Raw genomic sequence first — 18665 nt, forward strand, 5'->3', positions numbered from 1 at the left:
CATTCCTTCTCTCGATGTGACCCCATAGAACAGACTAGTTACTAGTCATCACTTGTAAACAGGAAGCATGAATCTCACCCTAGGAAATGCAGGCTACCAGTGCTGTCGTGGTTACATGCATGAAGGACACGCCCTATCAATTTGTAAAACATTTAAAAATAAAGGCACTCAGTTTGGAAATATCTTTGGGCATCCCAACCTGACCCATTTGGAACTGACCTCTAATTTGCATTCTTGTTTAGTTCAGTCCAGTCTAATAAATATTAACTGGGTGTTATTATGTTCACGATCTGTGTGCTCCATACCCAGGAAAGGAAGATGAACATGGCCAAGATCCTAATCTTGAGTGAGAGACAAATTAGTCAATAGGTGGTTTTTATGAGGTGTAATGAGAACACAGAAGGGTTAAATCATCTATCCCAGAGAGAAGATGTTGTAAAGATTTCTCCAAGGCTTAAGTATTAAGGAATGAATAGGAGTTACCCATGGGAAGAAGGGTGACAGTTAAGGTACAGAAGGAGAGATGATGTTGCTGGCACAGAATGACTAGATTCTCAGGAATTCTATCACATATTCCTAGGAAGAGAAATAATATTTCTTGGACTACTCTGCAGTTTAATGAGGGCTATGAACCTGAATCCTGGTGAATCAAATGCAGCTTAAAGTAAGTGATGCATTTCCAGTCATGGGAATAGAACATCCCAAGTGATCTTCTATGTTCCTCTCTACCCTGCTGTCATGGCAGCCCACAAAGAACTCCAGGATGGAAGGATCCGAAGAAGCCAGGGTCCCTGAATTACTGGTTGGAGGAGAGCTGCCTGACCCACACTGGACTTAGCATGTTGAGAAATAAATTTAACGGTGTTAAACCACTGAGAATTTGGAGCTGTTACAGTGGCTAGAGTTCATTACCCTGATCATACGGTGTGCCAGGCTAAGGAATAATAAAAAGTATCTGAAAGACTTGCTGTCACTTCAACATTTATATAGCCCAAATAACTTAGGGTTTTCTTTACCTTAATGTCAATTAGTCTTTCTTCCTTTCTTATCCATTGGCACCAACCATTTCTTTTTTAGAAAGGTGATCTTTTACAGTCTCTCAGCAAGTCAACTGCTCTTTCTGAGTATATTATCAGCACCTTGTGTCTTTTAATGACATTTGTCTATTGCACATAATTATATAACATATTATATATAATTATTATATTATTGTATAACATATCATATAATATACAACAAAGAAATGTATTAGAGTATATATGTTTTATATTATATATACTATAAATTTGTAATATAAATATATATTATATGTAATAGGTTATGATATAATATGAATATAATATGTAATGTTATAAAATATAGCATGTATATATAATGAATTATTTCAAAGGTATCTCTATATAAAAATAAATTTTTCTCATTAGAATACACATTTGGTGAGGGCAAGGGCTTCATCTATATTACTCATTACTGTAACCCTAGTGCTAAGGGAAATGACTGGTAGACAGTAGGCACTCACAGTTATTTTCAGAATAAATGAATAACAATTAATATAATAGAATGGAGGCTGGGTTTTTTAAAAGAAATGGACTTCAGCTGTGTTCAGATATAGGTGTTCTGAAGGCAGAAAGAGCTCCAAACCCAGACGAGGGTTGAAAGTTGCTCATATGAAGGTGAGAGCAGAAGCTATGCAGGCAAAAGAAGGCGCCTCAGGAGGGTAAGGGAAGGAAGAAGATGAGAGAATTAAGGCTGAATTTTAGGGAATATCAATGTATAAAATAGACTAAGCATAAGAAGCTAATGAAACAATATTAGAAAAAGTAAGGAAAGTTTGTGGCACAGAAACAGAACTCTGTAAGAATCATAGTTTTGGTGTCAGATCTGCGAGTATAGCATATTCAATAAATACCTGTTTATTGACTGAAATAAGTGCTGAACACTGAATAGCATACAGTCCCATGAAAATGGCCAAAGGAGCTGATTCCTTTTCTAATAGACATACAGCCAGTGTCATCTCTGTTTATTTTACACATTTCTTTGGGATGATATCAGGAGGCTTGGGTCATCCTGGGGCCTTTCACTAGTCTGATAAAGTAGGCTATATTTCTGATCTGTGTTCTTCCCTGTTTAGAAGATTCTTAAAAGTATGGAAGCTGGATATTTATTGATAAGTTACGGGTCAGTAAACTATGCCGACAGTCTAAGCCTGGTCTATTGCTTGTTTTTGTAAATAAAGTTATTTGGAACACGGCCACACTCATTCATTTCTGAGTCATCTATGGCTATTTTCACTCTGCAACAGGGTTGAGTAACCACAATATAGGACATATGACCTGCAGAGTATAAAATATTTATGATATGGCTTTTTACAGAAAAAGTTTGCCAACCCCTGAGCACTGAGCATATCTGTTTTGCACCCCCAGCAAAGAACAAACAAACAAACAGAAAAACAAAAAACAACCACAAGACATTTTCAGAACTGACTGGAGCTTATAAGAACCCTGGGAATACCACAGCCTGTCTTACTAAGGAATGGACCTATAGGAAATAGAACTGAGGAACCTATAGGAAATAGGACCTATGCCCTCAGTTAGACTGGGTCCCGTCGTGTATTTACTTTAGGTTAGGACCTCCATGCTAACAGTGCACATATGTGAGTGTGAGATTCTCTTTGACCATATCTTTAACTGATGTCCACTGGGCAGTAGGCCAACATTGGGTGGCAGTGAGTTTAAGACATGCAATAAAAAGAATAAAAAGAAATGCAAGTGAAAAGAATGAGGGTAGATGGAGAGTGAGTGATGGGATGGGTGAATGAAAAGTTGCCCTGTCAAAAGGTACCATGAGAGCATCTGTGCCTGTGGGCTATATTTTGTCATTGCCCTTCTGAAAAATAGCAGAAGAAATAGGAACAAGTTTCTATCATTTTTCTAAGTGACAGGGAAGTAAGACTGAACCTTCCTTTCTAGACTTTTAAAGAAATAACATTGGTTGTACACTTTTCTGCTAAAGTTTACACACATCTGCGTCAACCATCAAGACTAGAATTAACAAACATCTGAACGTTAAGGACCTTGAAAGAACTAGCGCCTTTCAGAGAATGACTCTGTTCTCTTGAATGACTATTCTCTTGAATGACTCTGTTCTCTTGAAGATGCTGATTCTTTCAAGTTCCTTAAAATTCTCTTCATAGAATGTCTCTGTTCTCTTAAAGACTCTAGTTTGTTCAAGGTCCTTAAAATTCAGGTGTAACTTCTTTAAAAGAATGTCACATTCATAATAGTCCTTTCTAAGGCTGAAATAATCTGTGATCTTATCATATTAAGAGTTATTTCTAGAGTGATTCTCTTTGCCTATGACATAGGGGTAGCAGAGTGACAGCTATCACCAAATCTGGCCCCCAATGCTTTGTTTTGTTAACAAAGTGTTTATGAAAAAAACACCACACTGGGGGTGAGGAGGGGCAGAACTTCTACTCTCCAGTGTACCACAGTTTCTACCATTCCATATTATCTTTTCTTTAAAAATGTTTGAGTTTTCAATCCCTACCATCTCTGCTCATACCATTTTGAGGGGGTCAACTGTTGCTTTGATCTATTTTCTTTGTTCAGGCCTAAAATTAAATGACCACTTGTAACTTTCTAGCTATGTTAGTTTATTAGAACCTGTTTTATTTGCTAACATTCTTAAAGTTTTGTCTAATAGAGTTTAGTAGACTCACTGACCTAACACATATGGGAAAATGCTCTTTTCAGTAATGAGGCAACAGTGAAGAATAAATACATTTTAAGAAACTGTGCTGTTTTATGGGATTACTGATTTGTATATATCACATAGATCAGTGATGTTCAGGTTGTGAAGTGATTATGTACAATTTGCAAATCTCTAGTGTCCCTAACTTCTGCATTATCTTACATCATGCTACATGACACCTAACTCTACAGACCAGAGACATGTGCCTCTTTTTTGAGTGGCAATAGCAAAGGTGGCTCTTAAACCATCAGATTGTGAACATCACAGTCCCAGGAAATGGTCCAAGGAAATTAAAGGGTGTTTTTTTTTGCTTGTAGTTTTTGATGGGTTCTTCCATTTTAACTACAAATGCGGACAATTAAAACTAGACTGTAAAGTAGATCATCATAAAATGTATCTGGCAAACTTCTTTTTTTTTTTTTTTTTTTTGAGACAGAGTCCTACTCTGTCACCCAGGCTGGAGTGCAGTGGCACCATCTCGGCTCACTACAAGCTCTGCCCTCTGGGTTCACGCCATTCTCCTTATCTGGCAGACTTCTAAGATGTGCCCCCACCCCGCCCGCCCTACCCCATGGTTCCCACCTCCTGGTATTTACACCCTTGTGTAAACACCTCCTTTTGTGTATGAACTGAATCTGGTGACTTGATTGTAATGAATAGAAGATGGCAAAAAGATGGGATGTCACTTCTGTGATTAGGTAGCAAAAGACTGTGACTTCCATCTTGCTAGCACTGTCTTGTCCTCTCACTTGCTCATTCTGTTGAAGCTAGTAGCATGTTGTGAGATGCTCTATGGGGTGACAAGGAACTACGGGAGGCCTCAGCCAACAGTGTGCGAGGCACTGAGGCCTCAATCTGAAAATCCCTAAAAGCCTGAATGAGTGAGTTAGGAAGTAGATCCTCTTGACTTGAGTCTTGAGACAGCTGTAGCTCTCTGAAAGATCCAGAGACAGAGGATCCACTCACACTGTACCTGGATTCCTGACCCACGAAACTGGGAGATAATAAATGTTGTCATATGCCACTAAAATTTGGGGTAACTTTTTTCTTTAACAATATAGAATATAAATCTTCTATTGGAATAACAGCAAAAATATTTTTGGCCAAAGCCTCAAACTAAGCATAGAAAAGGGGGTAATTTAATCCATTCATTCAGAGGTTCTCAGTGCCATTTAGTGAAAAAAAAAAAATTAAATATATGTAGCTCCAATAAATATTGGTTAAACTGAGCAGAACTCAGAAGTAAAGGGCCACTAAAATTCAGGTGTTCGTTGCATAGTAAAGTAACAGTAGCAATGAACAAAAGTGAATACCAGACATTGTACTAAGATCAAGAGTCCTGTGATAACAACACTTACTAGTCATCAAATATTTTTGGGTCTGAGTTTTGAGGAACTCCAGGATTTAACCGAGGAGAATGAGTAGGCAGAGAGACAACAGCAGAGATGCAGAGAGTAACGAGGTATCAGGGAAGCCGAAAGAAGACAATGTAAATAGTGAAAATTTGCCCCATTAGAGTTAACAAGAATCCTTGAGCTTGCCTTGCAAGAAGACAGATGAAGAAACAGCTTGTTATAATTCACTCTGCTTGCAACAAAACTGGCTGACTGGCTGAAACCGGCTGGAATCAATAAGGCTGACTGGACTCAGAATAGCACAGAATAGACTTGCTCCCCTGAAGGATGACGTTTTGATGTCACAGCCTGAATTTCCACGTCATGTTTCAGACCAGTTCCCCATGAATTTGCAAAGGCAACCCACGGAAAAGCACGAAGGGACGACTGCGCACGTTCAAGGGACTTTCAAAACTTCCCATTCCTTTCTGCCAATCAGTAACCAACCCTGAAGCCCCTCCCCCAAAATCTCTCTTAAATATACTGCTTTAAGGCTGGTACGGGGCAACGGATTTGAGCTGGACTTCTGCCTCCTTGCTTGGCCGCCTTGCAGTAAAGCTTTCTCTCTACAAAATTCAGCGCTTCAGTGTTTGGCTACAATTGTGTGCAGGCAAATGAACCCAGTTTGGTTGATAACAGTAATTGTCAATAGTATCAGAGTCTGCTGAAGTCAAATAAAGGTGGAGATAACAAAGGGCTTATAGAATTCCTGCTCTTCTGCTTACTGGTGACCTTAGCACTGGTTGTAGGGGGTCGCAGCAGAGAAACAACTCAAGCCAGTTGAGGGATTAGTGGAACAAAGGAAACGGGGAGACACTGAGTATAGACAACTACTAAGTATTTCCAAAAGGTATTATAAAATTGGAAAACATTAGAAGAGGAAATACTGAAAAACAGAGTGAGCATACAATATAAAAGTTGCTTATGTGTTGAAATACACTGTCAACTCAGGATGAGGGATATGAAGAGAGCAGATGCAATATGAGCCTTGATACAAAGTCCTGCAAACCTTTAAAATGAAAATCCTTTGGATGCCTGACCTTCAGGTGTTACATTATCAAAGGACAAAAGTGTTTATGCCTTTTTAAAAAGGAAAATGTATTAGAGGATTATCCAAAGACTTGGCCACATACAATTCTTATCTGGAAAAAACTAAGTTATATGTTGAAAACAAGTAATCAGGTAATATCCCTGTGTCCAAAGAGACAGAAAAAACACAATACACTTAACATTTCCAGGACAGTAGAAAAAAAGCTATTTTCTCTTGGAACTTTGGGTTTGTTTCCTTTTATAAAAAGGGAAAAAGGTGAAATTTGATCTTCAAGAAGTCCAGGAAAGCTTTCAGAGCTGAGAAAAGACAGAGTTGGGGTTGGTGAGGGAAGTAGACGCTGGGTGAAAATGGGTAATTAAGCTTTACAAAAGGTCAGGCATTGCAAAAGATGGCGAGAAAGATGATTCTATGTGTTGAATGTATCAAATGTACTTGAGAAGATGTAAATCTTTGCTTTGGTGAATATTTCGGTATTAAAAAAGACATATTACAAAACGGCTATTCTTACAAAAGGAATACACTTTTTTCTTTGAAGCTTGATGCAACAAATACAAACAAAGCTCAAAAAATATGCTTTGAAGTGTGCTAACACATCAAGATTGTACTGAGCAAAGCACCTTTTCTCTGTTTAGGAACAATCTCACTAATTCCACACCACAATATGTTAATTAAAGAATCCCAGGTAGCAATCATGGAATATTTCTTCTCATGACAGATAAAGAATACAATTTATTCTGAAGACTGAAATTGCATAAACAAAATGAAGAGACATTTTGTCCATTTTCTGGCAGTGCAAAGTTAAAGTGAATGCAGATGAATGAGCTGGCAATAAAATGACACTATTAACCATCTGAAGATTGGGTGCATTACCTAAGAAGGCAAAGCATCAATTTGTGGCATTATAACACTCTGTTTGTGCTGCTGAACGTGCATCTGGATGTTTTTATATACTTTACTAATTTGTGTGCATAGTAAGCTCTTCCATCAGCCTCTCGATAGAAGCTTAATTTTGTATTGTTTCTATTATATTATTTTCTCTAATGAGAATAATATTCTGTATTAGAAATAAACACTTCATTTATTCTCCAAATAATTCTAGGTTCAGTTTATCTCGTTCTGCATTATCAAATGGTGTGTACAGGATTATAGGTATATCTTAAAATTGAGGTGCTCTGATTAAAAATACACATTTGAATGACATGTGAGGAAAATATTCATTCACTCAATCACTCACTCATTCATTCTTAAAAGAATGTCCATGAACTGGGTTAAGCATCATGGGAAATTCAAGGATGTTGCACTGTCTCTTCCCTCAGGATGTTTATAACATAGAAGTGGCTGAATGTTGTTAGTACCTTCTGATAGGAACAAGCATAGGGCCATAAAATCTCAGAGGAAAGGGAGGGTCAGTGTATTCTCTCATACCACAAGTATTTCTTGAGTACCTACTACATGACAGGTGCTATTCTAGGGGCTGGATATATAGAAAAGAGAATAAGACAGTCAAGGTCCCTGACCTCATGGATCTTGCTTCCTGAGGGTGAGATGGAAAATAATGAAGAAAAAAAGCAAATAAATAATATAAATTCAGCTCACTCTAAGTGGCATGAAGAAAAAATAAAGCAGAGCAATAGCAAGGACAGTGATGATAAGGGAAGGATGTGAATTTTAGTTCACGAAGGCCCCTGTGAAGATGTCACATCCGAGTAGAGATCTGACAATGTATAGGAGCAAGTGTATGAAGTTCTGAAGGAAGGACTTTCCAGGTAGTAGGACCTTTGTAGGACAGGACAAAGACTTTATTCTAAGCGGGAAGAAAATTCACTGGGGAATTGAAGCAGGGTATAGCATGATGTGATTTATATTTTAGAAGGATCATTCCAGATACTGTATAGAAATTCAATTATAGAGGGGTAAGAAGGTAACCTGGACAGAGGTTAGACATATGTGAATGGTCCAGGCTGGAGGAGACCAATGAGAACTTGATTTATGTAGTCTAACTAAGGATGACAGATTAGAATGCACTGTGGTAGTTCATCTAGATAGAGGCAGTTGGTGAGGACTAGGTTGATAATTACTTAGATGGTAAGGAGTGGTTCCATTTTGAAGGAAGTTGCACAAATTAAGTGATATGATATGATAATATCTGAGTTGAACTTTAAATGAAGGGCAGCATGCGACAAAGCAGGTAGTCATTCATTGATTAATTGAGTGCTTATCTATTTTTATGAACCAGGCACTGTGCTAGGTGCTAGAGATACAGCAGTACAGAAGCCGTTGCTGAAAGTGAGACCAAAACTTGCTGAGAAGGTAATATTTTAAGTAAACATACACAAGCAGAGAGGTGAACAATATGCTCATAGGAATTACTTCCAGAATTGGTTCTAAGGATGTTTTATTCTTTTCCATTTAGTGCAGAAAATTATGTGATTAAACTCCTTTGTATATTTGGCTCAGTGAATTTGCAAAAGGAGTAAGTGTCTTATCAGTAGAAATTCAATTCACTGTCAGTTGGGAAATTTCATCAGATAATTTCCTTGGAAATAGTGTTTAATATTTACTTTTCCCACTCTGGGAAGGAGAAAGTATAGCCTCTCTAGAAAGAACAAGAGGACAAGCTCAAATATCCAGGTGCCTCTATTATAGTTCATCTACCACCTGCCTCAAATCTGCCCCACAGTCTTTTTGCAAACAGATGACCCAACTTCAACTTTCCCTCCTTCTAATCCCACTTGTACACTGCCTCCAGAATTAATTGGCCTAAAGTAGTCCAGTCATGTCCATTCCCCAGTGCCTACAGAATACATTTCAAATTCCTCAGCCTGACACACACTGACCCAACCTACTTTTTCTGCTTTATCTCTGACTACACACTCCTCAATTGTTTTAATCACCTTGAATTTTCTTCCTCTTTTTAAAATTATTTTTTGAATTGTGTGAATATGTTATGAAATACACATAACATAAAACTTACCATCATCACCATTTTTAGGTGTATGGTTCAGTGGCATAAAGTACATTTGCATTGTTGTGCAAATCCCATTGGATTTTAAATGTCTATTTCCATAATACTTCCAGCAATTTGTTGTCTGAATCATATTTGTTTTTATATGGTTCCTGGGGTCTCCTGAAATGCCTTTTCCCATCCAAGTACTAACCAGACCCAAACCTGCTTAGCTTCTGAGATCAGACGAGATCGGGCATGTTTAGGTTGGTATGGCCATAGACCTGAAATGCATTTTCCTTTCCTTATCAATTAAAATCCCACATATCTGAAAGATTCATGCTCACATTTTGCCTCTTACTTTAGGCGACTTTGACACCTTATCTGGAAACAGGAGGTCAACTCTGTTGCTAGGTAACACATTGCTTACAGTAAAAATGATGCCTGGTTGGTAAATTGCATCTGGACTAGGAGGGCCTATACATGAACTATAAATACATGATGGGGATGTGATACTTTAGACTTCCCTGAGTAATGACTCTTGTAATTAGTCAGGTCCCTTGTAGGGGCCACAGAGGATAAGTCTATGGAGTTGTTACAGGAGATATTGCCTCTTATGGGGCAGGAGGCTTTGGAGCCAGGGCCATTCCTGTACCCACCCAATATGAATCTAGTCTTCTTGAACCTGAGCTGCCACCTGGGGGGCCAGAACTGATATTTGTACTGATATTAGGACTCTCACTGAAGAGAAAATCTGAAGCTTTCTCTGATGGCCAGCAGTGTTTTCTGTATTACATTTTTCTAGGTAAATCTCAAGCTAAGTGCTCATGCCTGTAATCCCAGAAGTCTCGGAGGCTGAGGTGGGTGGATCATCTGAAGTCAGGAGTTCAAGACCAGCCTGGCCAACATGGCAAAATCCCATCTCTACTAAAAATACAAAAAAAAAAAAAAAAAAAACAAACAACAACAACAACAACAAAAAAGACAGATCAGCCAGGCGTGGTGGCATGCACCCGTAACCCCAGCTACTCAGGAAGATGAAGCAGGAGAATTGCTTGACCTGGGAGGTGGAAGTTGCAGTGAGCCAAGATCATATCATTGCACACCAGCCTGGGTGACAGAGAGAGACCTTGTCTCAAAACAAAAAAACAATAAAACCTCAAGCCAAGTGTGGCCCATAGTAGTCTCATAAGTCTGAATGTGCAGTTGGACCTAAGAAGACCTGCTCTTGAGGTTGCATCAATATGTAGAAATATTGTACTAAATACAAACACTCCTTGCATGCCTGGCCTCAAAATCACTGGGAACTGTTCACAGGACTAGGGCAACAAAAGCATTGCTCACCTTTGGAAGGAGCTGGATTGCCTGTAGAATTCTTTGTCGGTGCCCAGAATTAAGGATTCCAATTTCCAACAAATCCTGATCTTCCATAACATTGCTTCCCTGAAACAAAACAGAAATGTTACAAGTTAAATCAAGTATTTACACTGTGGATAAATAACAAGGATTTATTTAATACAGAGAAAACCAACGAGTGACCTGATTTTTATGAACAAAGACATAGAGTCATTCTTCCGTGATGGTGAGGGCAGAGTTGGTCACCTTGTAACTGATGTGAAGGCTAGGAGAAAGCTTTCCTCCCCTCACAAATATCTATCGTGGCTTACGTCCACGTTCGGTTATCTGCATTGGAGATTCATTCCTGTGACTTCAAACTTTGTTTCTGTAAAAATGTGAATGCTTCTAGTGAGAGTTGCCATTTAGGATTATCAGTGACTTACACATTGATGTGAATGAATCATTTTCCCCCCTTGACAACAGATTTTGTGAGGAGGGCTGATAGAAAAATTGACATATATTAGGCAGGTTAAAAGTGAGAATTAATACTTAATTTCAAAATATTGAATCACAATAGCAAACACATAGAATCAACCCAAATGCCCATCAGTGACAGACTGGATAAAGAAAATGTGGCAAACATACACTATGGAATACTGTGCAGCCATAGAAAAGAATGAGATCATGTCCTTTGCAGGGACATGGATGGAGCTGGAGATCATTAACCTTAGCAAACTAATGCAGGAACAGAAAACCAAACACCACACATTCTCGCTTATAAGTGGGAGCTAAATGATGAGAACACATGGACGTTGAGGGGAAAAATACATGCTGGGACCTTTTGGAGGGTGGAGGATGGAGGAGGGAGAAGATCAGGAAAAATAACGAATCAGTACTAGGCTTAATACCTGGGTGATGAAACAATCTGTACAACAAAGCCCCATGACACAAGTTTACCTATGTAACAAACTGCACGTGTACTCTTGAACGTAAAATAAAAGTTAAAAAAATTATTGAATACCAGACACCAGATCATGATATGAAGATAGAACGAGAACGATGAATAAGACTCAGGGCCCTGCCCACAACTGCCTTTATTCCTTCCAGTCCAGTGATGGAAAGGGACTGTTCAAAGGCAGTTAGGTAGGATGCTGAGACTGTGCCATGACGGTGGCACTTGCTTGGGAGTCCACAGGGAATCCAGGATATTTTTTCAGAGAAAAGGACATCTAACCAGATACAGGAAAAATGGGTGGTTAGGGCACAGCACCTAAAAGAGGAAGGACAATGGGGAAATTATGTGCAAAGACCTGTGAGTAAGAAGGAATGTAGTATACTTGGAAGCATCATGTTCTGGGATAATATGGAGAGAGGAGCAAATGGTAAGGCTGGACAAGTAAGCAGAGGGCAGACTATACAGATATTGCATGCCATGCTGAGGGCTTCAGATTTCATCCTGACCATAATGGGAAGCCATGGACAGCTTTTAAGAAAAAGTGTTACATGCTGAGATTTCAAATATAGAAAGATTATTTTGATTTCCGGGGCTGGGCCTCAGTTTCCCTACCTATAAAATGATACAGTTGAGCCCACAATGTCCAAGGACCAGTTAGTACTAAAATTCTCAGATTTCAATGGTTATTTTAAACCTGTGATTAATATTTGAATGCAGAAGTTTATAGATTGTTCATTTTATCCCTAGATTTTAATCTTTCACGGTTTGTAAGATAGAGTTTCTCTTTAAATTGAGGCATCTATAGAAGTTCAAGAATTCAGATCACGATTTTTTTTTTACAAATCAAACTCTGTCCTACTTATGTGTAACACAAAAACACAAGAATAGAAACGACAGAATATCTATTTATTTAGAATGATGAGTACCATTAGACACTCAAAGCAAAGGAGAATGAATTGGAAAGGGTGATTCTGGGGCATGAAGACCACTGCGGTTGTTCTCTAGAGGCAATGTGGGCGTAGACTAATGTAGTAGTCATAGGAGCAAAAAGAAGCAGGTGGATTTGAAAACTATCAGGAAGTTTGACTTGGAGATTGAACATGTGGAATGATGGAGAAATGTGGAATACATACTGATTCAAGGCTTGGGCAGTGAGTGGAACTTGATGCCTTTTCCTGCCATAATAAAGGAGGAAGAACAGCCCTAGTGGGGTGCAAAGTGAGACTAACGTCTTTCCCTGGACAGGGACAGAATAGATGCATGTAAACAACTTAATAATATCAGACTATGTTATAAATGGATAACTGGCTGTTCTTAGAAGGATTAAAGTCGCTGGAATGGCGCCACAGCTAGGGATTTAAAATGGGCATTCACTGGACAAAAACATTCCACCTACTCATAGTGTCATTCCTATGCTTAAGCAACACCAGCCATCTCGGAGGAAGCAGAATGATCCAGGTATTCAGCAGCATGATAATGAAAAGCCTAATGAAAAACAAATAAAGCCAGTCTTGGCAACATGCCTTAGGAAATATTGCTCTCAAGAAATTACTCAGTGCACAAAACAGAGCATGGCTGAGAATACAAATGACTTCACTTTGAGAAAGTGTTATTATTTCCAGAAATGGACTAGTATGACATGAGCGAGATATGTGATACCATTCTGACTTTTACTCTTTGAGGAGTTACCTGGCCCTTAAGAAAAATCTTTGGTCATCTTTGTGTTAGAACATTACCAGGTTTTCCAGGTCCTAACTTACCAACCCACAACTTCAGCCCATGTAGAATAGAGGAACTGGTTTCTTTGCACAAACAGAAAGCATATGAATATCCCATAGTGTGCATAGTTACTATCTCTAGGTAATCCTGACAACTGGATTTCAGTGTTTGAATACTGAAAAATTTTGGAAAATTAAAGCCTTAAGACCACTGTTCTTCCTGTACACCTCCAATATGCTATTTTCTGTATCTTCAGTAAGAGAGGAGACCTTTTGAAGAATTATAGGGAAGTTAGATATTTTTTAAAGAAGGTGTTGAGTACATAACAACATTTTTGAGTCAAATTTCATAGCCTATAGGATAATTATCAAACATTTTTGAAAAATGAACCAAAATCATGGGAAGCACAAGAAAAGTAGTGAAAATGTGTCAAAGGGGAAATGGCACTAATTGGGAAATGGAAAGGAAAGGATTTACTGTCCCCAGTGAGGTATACTGTTAGAAATTTTCTATTTTATCTTTTTCTATAATACATAGGGATGCCAAAAATATCCTAGTACATCATTCAGCCAGCCTTTTCTCCAAACAATAGGGGACTTGGAGTCTGCAGAACTGGGTTCGGATCATGGCGGGGCAAACTTTGCTAAGTCATATATTCTTTGTAGGCTTCCTGGTCCTCACCCATCAAATGAAGCAGTTTAATGCATATGTATTCAGCTTCAAAATGCTATGATTTCAGCCACGTTTGCCTTTTGGTTGGTATCATTATATATAAATATAGATTGTATATTTTGAAATTATGTTTCAGTGTTTCAGAATTGTAACCTAAAATTAGCTTTAAGAAGTGATTAAAGAGAAATTCAAGAATATATTTTTTTGACAAATCAATCTTGGTACGATGGACTTATAAAATTTTGTATTAAAGGAAATTATAGGATAACTTATTTTTGTAGTAGTACAGATTCTTATAGCTTTTCAGGGAAAAACAAAATGTTTCAAACCTTGTAACTATGTAACCATTTCTTTGGCATCTGGGTGACAGTTGTGCCACCAAAGACAATAAACATTCCCATTCTTCCTAGGGAGCTGGAATTAATTCCCACTTTATCACTTGCCTTTACTAAATGTTAGGGAATCTCAGTTTAACTTTCTTTTTTTTTTTTTTTTTTTTTTTTTTTTTTGAGACGGAGTTTCGCTGTTGTTGCCCAGGCTGGACTGCAATGGCACGATCCTGGCTCACTGTAACCTCCATCTCCTGTGTTCAAGTGATTCTCATGCCTCAGTCTCTCAAGTAGCTGGGATTACAGACGTCCGTCACCATGTCCAGCTAATTTTTGTATTTTTAATAGAGACAGGGTTTCATTATGTTGGCCAGGCTGGTCTCGAACTCCTGACCTCAGGTGATCCATCTGCCTTGGCCTCCCAAAGTGCTGGGATTACAGGCGTGAGCAACCGCTCATTTTTCTCAATAAAAACTGAACACAACTCTAGCTTTCTTCCTCCTCCATTGATTTTTTTTTTTCACATAACTACTAGGTCAATGATTTGGGGGTAGAGCTCCGTCATGCCCATGTTCTGTTTAGTCATCTACTACATTGCACTCTCAGTCTCCTCTCCTACCCAGTACACTCTGGTCTCACTTTTTCTTCTCCCATTTTACTCCTCAACTCACCAGAATAAGCTGTTCCTTCCCATCAACTCCATAGCACTTCTCTGTCAAATGTTAAGAATGACTTCTCAATGGCCAAATATAGTTGATTCTTTTAAATCTTGATTTCAATAATTTACTTGCCACATGTAGGTGATGGCCACCATGTTGGACAACAAAGACACAGAACATTGCCATCACTGTAGAATGTTCCATTAGACAGTGCCACTCTACAGTTATAAACATTGAAACTTTAGTCAAATCACAAAAATGGAGCAGTAGCAGGGAATCAAATCAGGGACTCACAAATACTCGTGAGTTTTTCTCAGGATGTAATTATTCATGTGCCTCTTAGTCAAAGTTCATGAACATTAAGTTTAGGATCTTTAGCAAATTCTCTTCTAATTTTTCAGTCACCAAAAGAAATTAGAAGGTTGTTCTACTTTCAGCAACATTTGTTTATGGTGGGGCTATAAATCTATGCTATGACAATGAAAAGTCCAATCACTAAATTATTTGACTTTCTTAGCACCCACCAATCACCCTGCAGAAGGTGTTTAACAATAATCAATAAATAAAGTTGTTTAGTTAATGACTTTCTAGAATGATCAAAGGCCCACATGCAGTATTTTTAGAATAGCTATTCTTTGCCTGTCAAGAAATGTCTAATGCAGAGTGTCTTTATTGATCTCTTAAATCATGGAATGGAAAAAGTCACCTAATGTTTTATGCACTAATAGCTGAAAGTGGAAGTTTCTTTGACCATGGGGAGAATATCTTAGGTACTGAACTTCTTCTGCTGTGATAAACTGTTAGCATGCCCAAATAGAATGAAAAGCAGTGTTTTGTATTTAATGATTCATTAGAAGTAAAACAGCTACTTACCAAAAACATCTCAAAAATATCTGTACTGATGGCTCTGTCTCTCCACACTCTGCATTTGAAATTTCTCCTAGTTTTATAAACTTAATATTATATTTTATTCATTTAGCAAGCTTTCCTTCATATTGTATATTATAGAAAATGTTAGGAAAACATATTTAAGGACCACAGGGAACTGGCTTATTCTTAATATAAACTTGAGTTGGATAAAGTTATTTATTCTCTTCCTTCATCCAGTCCAAGACTAAAAAATTCAAGAGGATAACTGTTGATTGGGGAAACTTGCCTTTGCTCTATAATTAGCTAAATTAGATTCTTCTCCACAATTTATGTGACCTTAAATATTTAAAATAGAGTCACTCTATAATGGAATGACAGCAAGATCTTACAAACTTACACATAGAAAAACATGTACTTTAGTTTGTTTTTAATATTTAGCCTTTTATAACATAAATAGCATGGTAGCATGAAACTGTACATAATTTTCTTGGAATAACAGTGCTACCTCTCTGCTTCTATAAGAGCTTTGAGTCAATTTGATAACAATTTACAAGTAAACCCAATGCATGTCTTCTCTGCATGGTTATGATAATGGTTATTGTGATAAATACCAGATTTATTATTCCTCTATCAGTGTTCGAACAAAGCTTTATTTAGCTTATCATACAGAAACATGGGTGACTATAACTGATCAAATAATGAATGATGTGCTTCTTCCAACTTTAACTTCCTCTCTCACACTAATGAAATGACCGTGGAAGAAAATTTTATAGTACACTAAAAAATCCCTCTACCCTAATCCTCCATTTAAACATGTTCTGTCTACTGCAATAAGATTTCCTGCATACAACTTAACTAAATTTTCATGTTTTTAGCTTATGAAGAAAGCTTTCTGAATTCTTCAGACTATGTGGATTATTGATTCAAATAAATATTACATCACTGATCAATAAGACAGCATCTTATATGTGCAAGCTGTGTATTTTGATAAATTATATCTTAAGGTTAAGATATAATTTAGCATTACACATTTAACAGCTACCATGATCACAATGAATTTTCTGTCACCAATGTTTTCTTTATTTTTGAAACCCAATTCCCCTTGAAATATGTGTTGTCAAGCTACAGAGAAAGAGAAGGAATTTAAGTAACCAGGTATTTATTTGTTAAAGTATAGAGCAGGATTTGGTGATATCATAAATTATAACTGTGATTCACTTAAGACGTGTTCATGTAGGTTTTAGAATTATGTGTGTTTGTAAAAGACTGCAAAATAATTTATACAGTGATTTGTACTGCCTTTGGTCAAACATTTTATAGCTATGAGAGAAGGAGTCTATTCTTCATTTCTAAGGATGCTAACCCAGAGCTCCTTCAAGTAAGAAGAAAAGTTGATGTGAATAAAACTTTTTTGTAGGCTTACTTCTCTCTAGATGCATATATCTGTATAAATATAAAGTTGATGAATACCTACTGTCTTCCTTCAACTTTCATACTGATAGCAGTTGGTGTTCATTAGTGTAAATAGCACACTTGCTGTGTCAGGCACTGTTCTAATACCTTCCATTTATCACTTTCTTTAATTCTCACAATAACTTTCTGTGAGGTAGGTAGCTTGTTCCCATAGCTGATAGGAGACTTTCTCAAAACTTACCCTATACTACCTCTAGCGGGAATCACGTAGGAGATAAAAGGTTGAGTTAAAAAACATGGTTATATCCACACCATTTATATTTTTACTTAAGAGTCATCTGAAATTCACATGTGAAAGGAAGTGCTCCAATGCATTTTATGTTTGATTTCACAGTACCGAAGTAACAATCAACCCTCTCTATGGAAGAGAACTTGGAAAGCTGTCTGGCCTACTCTTCCCTCCTCTGCTCCAGTCCTTTCTGTTCACTGAATCCTGGAATCAGGCTTGGCAGGGACCTGGGGGTTTCTAGTTTCTAGTCTAAACGTTCCCTAACTACCCACAAAGCTTTAACTTCTCTTTTGAAGCGTGGTGTCTCGCTGGGTTGACACCATCCCCAGAGAGGTAGGGAGGATTTGCTTTAAATGGTCTTTCCCAGCAGCTGAGTCTGAGCAGGGGGTGTGGCTGGGGTTGGGGTGGCATCTCTGTCCTACTCTTTTAGCTCCCACTGTGGTACAGACCAAGTGTTGCAGGAGAGCTATCAGAAGAAGAATGTGCCAGAAGCGGAGATGAAAGGAAAACAGTTAGCAGCTGTCCTATGTCCTTTTGTAATCACAAGCTGTGAAGTTGAAAAAAAAAAAAAAAAAACTTCCTTGGGTAGGCTGTACATAATCTTGGCAGATATCTGAGTGTTGTTCTTCTGTCTAATATGCTGAACATTTCCTATTGCCTAACAAGAGAAAAGTGAGATGGGATTAGGTGAGTTTGGACACCTTGCTCCAAACTGGCAGGGAACATGGTGCCCTTGTATGTTCATCAAGCTCTTGCAAATGCCCTGTCACTGTAGATGCTGATGCAGGGCTCCAAACGGAAGGGCTCCTGTGCAGGAGAAGCAAAAAGAATTTGCTCCTGGGTATTTCCAACACAGTCACACATAATGAGGCAGAAAGGAGTACCTAAAAAGATTACCAGCCATTAAGCATTCACTGTGTAGCAGGTACTTTCCCCACCTTATTTATAAACCTTAAAGCACTCTTGTAACATGGGTGGTATCATTTTCATCTTACAGAGGAGGAAACTGAGTCTCAGAGATGTGACACTATTGAGTCAAGTTCACGAGGTAAGTGTAGGATGGATCTGGGATCTGGGTTTTATTTGGTCAGACTCTGATGCTACAGAAAGAGAACCAAATGTTTAGTAGGGGACATTTTCTGGATGGAGATTCCAGTCCATAGATATGTAACATTGCCAAGAAGTTACTCCCACGACCCTATTTTCACACACACAGGCTTACATCTATATTGACAGACCATAGGGAGTGACTGCCAGAGTTTCTCTAACACACTGAATT

General features: G+C 38.0%; 1 protein-coding gene across 27 annotated transcripts in view; it reads right to left on the reverse strand.

Annotated features, from left to right (window-relative positions):
• The window catches only part of ANKS1B (ankyrin repeat and sterile alpha motif domain containing 1B), a 1300027-nt gene that overhangs the window by 352682 nt on the left and 928680 nt on the right, over positions 1-18665 (reverse strand). For all 27 annotated transcript variants that reach the window (XM_030938489.1, XM_030938491.1, XM_030938488.1 and 24 more), the window contains one exon: positions 10487-10585. In XM_030938489.1, coding sequence (XP_030794349.1) covers positions 10487-10585 — 99 coding nt within the window. The remainder of the gene's footprint in view (positions 1-10486; positions 10586-18665) is intronic.

Source organism: Rhinopithecus roxellana, chromosome 10 (genome assembly GCF_007565055.1).
Source record: "Rhinopithecus roxellana isolate Shanxi Qingling chromosome 10, ASM756505v1, whole genome shotgun sequence".
Lineage (NCBI taxonomy): Eukaryota > Metazoa > Chordata > Mammalia > Primates > Cercopithecidae > Rhinopithecus > Rhinopithecus roxellana.